The sequence below is a fragment of the Pseudophryne corroboree genome, chromosome 12 (genome assembly GCF_028390025.1).
Source record: "Pseudophryne corroboree isolate aPseCor3 chromosome 12, aPseCor3.hap2, whole genome shotgun sequence".
NCBI lineage: Eukaryota > Metazoa > Chordata > Amphibia > Anura > Myobatrachidae > Pseudophryne > Pseudophryne corroboree.
Genome location: NC_086455.1, coordinates 99,357,772 through 99,363,771, shown reverse-complemented (window position 1 = coordinate 99,363,771; position 6,000 = coordinate 99,357,772). Strand labels below are relative to the sequence as shown.

The window sequence follows — 6,000 nt, the reverse complement described above, 5'->3', positions numbered from 1 at the left end:
TTTTTTTTTTTAAATCATCCAGATCCAAAACCAAAAATCGAAAGGGTGGTTTTGGCAAAACCAAGCCAAAACCAAAAGACAAAAGTGGAATTAGAACCAAAACACGAAAAGTGCCCGCCGCACATCTCTAGTCAAAAGTACTCTTTTTGGATTAAGGACATTGTGTTCTACATTTAGTGATACATTTTTAGAATACATATTTTACAATAATTTTTCTGGGATGGTGTAATACTGTTTGTGGACTTAAACCCATCATACTGTTTGACTTCTGCCTACATTCATTCTTTTACACTCCACATTCTTTAAAAACATAATTTTCATTTGTAGTGTTGTGTGCTGATGTACTGTATGTGTTTTTTGTGTGATACCATTAGACTGGCTGGAAATGTGAACTAAGCACATGGCTCAATTATGTTTCTTTTTTTTTTGGTTTGGTGCCCACAATATACACTTTTACAAATGGTGCTGCGTTTTTTATCATAAAAATGTGGATATACAAAAGAAATAAAAAAAAAAGATAATGAGTTATAAATTTACATTACACAGTATTATAAAAACAAACACACTTGTCATATCTTCACAGTGTCCAATAAAACAACAGGCCGGCCTGCCACCATTCAGTCACAAGATGAGGATGATGGTGAAGCAGGTAAGTTACAATTTATGTACATATTATGAGTGCAAATGATTTGGCGCAACATTAATTTTATTTTTATGTATAGGACCATCCACACAATGGCTCAATCCCAGAAGGAGGCGTCCAGAGAATTCAGGCAGGCAAAGACATATGGTCCACAAGAGACACAGGCCGGATATGAACACCAGACAGCACGAGTCACCACCTCAACGACGCATATCAAATGTGTCCTCAAGGCCACCATTCCATATTGGAGAGTCCACCGACGCGGGAACCACAATCCCCCCCTGGTGAGTACAAAAAAACAAACATTAGGACACATATGGGAAGATACAGATTCTCTGATCACTCGGGTAAACAGTTGAGTAAACTGGCAAATGCCCTTTATTGTAAATATACACACACAGTACACAATAACATTAACAATTACAAGCCAGAATGGTATCTTACTTACTAAGTCCCCACAATAGTATGTGATTACAGACGCCTGCTTACTCCTGCTATTACATGCTGGCCGTGGTTCTGTGTCTCCTGGTCTGGGATACCAGCTCACATGATGCCCTTTGCCATGGATTCTCGCCATTGATGGCACAATAATTAGAGATGAGCGGGTTCGGTTTCTTTGAATCCGAACCCGCACGAACTTCACTTTTTTTTTCACGGGTCCGAGCGACTCGGATCTTCCCGCCTTGCTCGGTTAACCCGAGCGCGCCCGAACGTCATCATGACGCTGTCGGATTCTCGCGAGACTCGGATTCTATATAAGGAGCCGCGCGTCGCCGCCATTTTCACACGTGCATTGAGATTGATAGGGAGAGGACGTGGCTGGCGTCCTCTCCATTAGAATAGATTAGAAGAGAGAGAGAGAGAGAGAGAGAGATTGTGCAGACAGAGTTTACCACAGTGACCAGTGCAGTTGTTGTTAAGTTAACTTTTATTTAATATATCCGTTCTCTGCTATATCCGTTCTCTGCCTGAAAAAAACGATACACAGCAGCAGCCAGTCACACAGTGTGACTCAGTCTGTGTGCACTCAGCTCAGCCCAGTGTGCTGCACATCAATGTATAAAAGGCAAAGCTTATAATAATTGTGGGGGAGACTGGGGAGCACTGCAGGTTGTTATAGCAGGAGCCCCCAGGAGTACATAATATTATATTAATTTAAAATTAAACAGTGCACACTTTTGCTGCAGGAGTGCCACTGCCAGTGTGACTAGTGGTGACCAGTGCCTGACCACCAGTATAGTAGTATATTGTTGTATACTATCTCTTTATCAACCAGTCTATATTAGCAGCAGACACAGTACAGTGCGGTAGTTCACGGCTGTGGCTACCTCTGTGTCGGCAGTCGGCACTCGGCAGGCAGTCCGTCCATCCATAATTGTATAATTATATACCACCTAACCGTGGTATTTTTTTTTCTTTCTTTATACCGTCGTCATAGTCATACTAGTTGTTACGAGTATACTACTATCTCTTTATCAACCAGTGTACAGTGCGGTAGTTCACGGCTGTGGCTACCTCTGTGTCGGCAGTCGGCAGGCAGTCCGTCCATCCATAATTGTATTATTATAATATATACCACCTAACCGTGGTTTTTTTTTCATTCTTTATACCGTCATAGTGTCATACTAGTTGTTACGAGTATACTACTATCTCTTTATCAACCAGTGTACAGTGCGGTAGTTCACGGCTGTGGCTACCTCTGTGTCGGCAGTCGGCAGGCAGTCCGTCCATCCATAATTGTATTATAATATATACCACCTAACCGTGGTTTTTTTTTCATTCTTTATACCGTCATAGTGTCATACTAGTTGTTACGAGTATACTACTATCTCTTTATCAACCAGTGTACAGTGCGGTAGTTCACGGCTGTGGCTACCTCTGTGTCGGCAGTCGGCAGGCAGTCCGTCCATCCATAATTGTATTATAATATATACCACCTAACCGTGGTTTTTTTTTCATTCTTTATACCGTCATAGTCAGTCATACTAGTTGTTACGAGTATACTACTATCTCTTTATCAACCAGTGTACAGTGCGGTAGTTCACGGCTGTGGCTACCTCTGTGTCGGCACTCGGCAGGCAGTCCGTCCATCCATAATTGTATTATAATATATACCACCTAACCGTGGTTTTTTTTTCATTCTTTATACCGTCATAGTGTCATACTAGTTGTTACGAGTATACTACTATCTCTTTATCAACCAGTGTACAGTGCGGTAGTTCACGGCTGTGGCTACCTCTGTGTCGGCAGTCGGCAGGCAGTCCGTCCATCCATAATTGTATTATAATATATACCACCTAACCGTGGTTTTTTTTTCATTCTTTATACCGTCATAGTGTCATACTAGTTGTTACGAGTATACTACTATCTCTTTATCAACCAGTGTACAGTGCGGTAGTTCACGGCTGTGGCTACCTCTGTGTCGGCAGTCGGCAGGCAGTCCGTCCATCCATAATTGTATTATAATATATACCACCTAACCGTGGTTTTTTTTTCATTCTTTATACCGTCATAGTCAGTCATACTAGTTGTTACGAGTATACTACTATCTCTTTATCAACCAGTGTACAGTGCGGTAGTTCACGGCTGTGGCTACCTCTGTGTCGGAACTCGGCAGGCAGTCCGTCCATCCATAATTGTATTACAATATATACCACCTAACCGTGGTTTTTTTTTCATTCTTTATACCGTCATAGTCAGTCATACTAGTTGTTACGAGTATACTACTATCTCTTTATCAACCAGTGTACAGTGCGGTAGTTCACGGCTGTGGCTACCTCTGTGTCGGCAGTCGGCAGGCAGTCCGTCCATCCATAATTGTATTACAATATATACCACCTAACCGTGGTTTTTTTTTCATTCTTTATACCGTCATAGTCAGTCATACTAGTTGTTACGAGTATACTACTATCTCTTTATCAACCAGTGTACAGTGCGGTAGTTCACGGCTGTGGCTACCTCTGTGTCGGAACTCGGCAGGCAGTCCGTCCATCCATAATTGTATTACAATATATACCACCTAACCGTGGTTTTTTTTTCATTCTTTATACCGTCATAGTCAGTCATACTAGTTGTTACGAGTATACTACTATCTCTTTATCAACCAGTGTACAGTGCGGTAGTTCACGGCTGTGGCTACCTCTGTGTCGGCACTCGGCAGGCAGTCCGTCCATCCATAATTGTATTACAATATATACCACCTAACCGTGTTTTTTTTATACCACCTAACCGTGGCAGTCCGTCCATAATTGTATACTAGTATCCAATCCATCCATCTCCATTGTTTACCTGAGGTGCCTTTTAGTTCTGCCTATAAAATATGGAGAACAAAAAAGTTGAGGTTCCAAAATTAGGGAAAGATCAAGATCCACTTCCACCTCGTGCTGAAGCTGCTGCCACTAGTCATGGCCGAGACGATGAAATGCCAGCAACGTCGTCTGCCAAGGCCGATGCCCAATGTCATAGTACAGAGCATGTCAAATCCAAAACACCAAATATCAGAAAAAAAAGGACTCCAAAACCTAAAATAAAATTGTCGGAGGAGAAGCGTAAACTTGCCAATATGCCATTTACCACACGGAGTGGCAAGGAACGGCTGAGGCCCTGGCCTATGTTCATGGCTAGTGGTTCAGCTTCACATGAGGATGGAAGCACTCAGCCTCTCGCTAGAAAACTGAAAAGACTCAAGCTGGCAAAAGCACCGCAAAGAACTGTGCGTTCTTTGAAATCCCAAATCCACAAGGAGAGTCCAATTGTGTCGTTTGCGATGCCTGACCTTCCCAACACTGGACGTGAAGAGCATGCGCCTTCCACTATTTGCATGCCCCCTGCAAGTGCTGGAAGGAGCACCCGCAGTCCAGTTCCTGATAGTCAGATTGAAGATGTCAGTGTTGAAGTACACCAGGATGAGGAGGATATGGGTGTTGCTGGCGCTGGGGAGGAAATTGACCAGAAGGATTCTGATGGTGAGGTGGTTTGTTTAAGTCAGGCACCCGGGGAGACACCTGTTGTCCGTGGGAGGAATATGGCCGTTGACATGCCAGGTGAAAATACCAAAAAAATCAGCTCTTCGGTGTGGAGGTATTTCACCAGAAATGCGGACAACAGGTGTCAAGCCGTGTGTTCCCTTTGTCAAGCTGTAATAAGTAGGGGTAAGGACGTTAACCACCTCGGAACATCCTCCCTTATACGTCACCTGCAGCGCATTCATAATAAGTCAGTGACAAGTTCAAAAACTTTGGGTGACAGCGGAAGCAGTCCACTGACCAGTAAATCCCTTCCTCTTGTAACCAAGCTCACGCAAACCACCCCACCAACTCCCTCAGTGTCAATTTCCTCCTTCCCCAGGAATGCCAATAGTCCTGCAGGCCATGTCACTGGCAAGTCTGACGAGTCCTCTCCTGCCTGGGATTCCTCTGATGCATCCTTGCGTGTAACGCCTACTGCTGCTGGCGCTGCTGTTGTTGCCGCTGGGAGTCGATGGTCATCCCAGAGGGGAAGTCGTAAGCCCACTTGTACTACTTCCAGTAAGCAATTGACTGTTCAACAGTCCTTTGCGAGGAAGATGAAATATCACAGCAGTCATCCTACTGCAAAGCGGATAACTGAGTCCTTGACAACTATGTTGGTGTTAGACGTGCGTCCGGTATCCGCCGTTAGTTCACAGGGAACTAGACAATTTATTGAGGCAGTGTGCCCCCGTTACCAAATACCATCTAGGTTCCACTTCTCTAGGCAGGCGATACCGAGAATGTACACGGACGTCAGAAAAAGACTCACCAGTGTCCTAAAAAATGCAGTTGTACCCAATGTCCACTTAACCACGGACATGTGGACAAGTGGAGCAGGGCAGGGTCAGGACTATATGACTGTGACAGCCCACTGGGTAGATGTATGGACTCCCGCCGCAAGAACAGCAGCGGCGGCACCAGTAGCAGCATCTCGCAAACGCCAACTCTTTCCTAGGCAGGCTACGCTTTGTATCACCGCTTTCCAGAATACGCACACAGCTGAAAACCTCTTACGGCAACTGAGGAAGATCATCGCGGAATGGCTTACCCCAATTGGACTCTCCTGTGGATTTGTGGCATCGGACAACGCCAGCAATATTGTGTGTGCATTAAATATGGGCAAATTCCAGCACGTCCCATGTTTTGCACATACCTTGAATTTGGTGGTGCAGAATTTTTAAAAAACGACAGGGGCGTGCAAGAGATGCTGTCGGTGGCCAGAAAAATTGCGGGACACTTTCGGCGTACAGGCACCACGTACAGAAGACTGGAGCACCACCAAAAACTACTGAACCTGCCCTGCCATCATCTGAAGCAAGAAGTGGTAACGAGGTGGAATTCAACCCT

The 6,000-nt window shown here is 44.5% G+C and overlaps 1 protein-coding gene across 1 annotated transcript in view; it reads right to left on the bottom strand.

The window, feature by feature from the left end:
• Positions 1 to 688: 688 nt before the first annotated feature.
• The window catches only part of ARG2 (arginase 2), a 926,201-nt gene continuing 920,889 nt past the window's right edge, over positions 689 to 6,000 (bottom strand). The window contains exon 9 of the mRNA XM_063947808.1: positions 689 to 924. Within this exon, the coding sequence (XP_063803878.1) occupies positions 869 to 924 (56 nt within the window). The 3' untranslated portion in view covers positions 689 to 868. The remainder of the gene's footprint in view (positions 925 to 6,000) is intronic.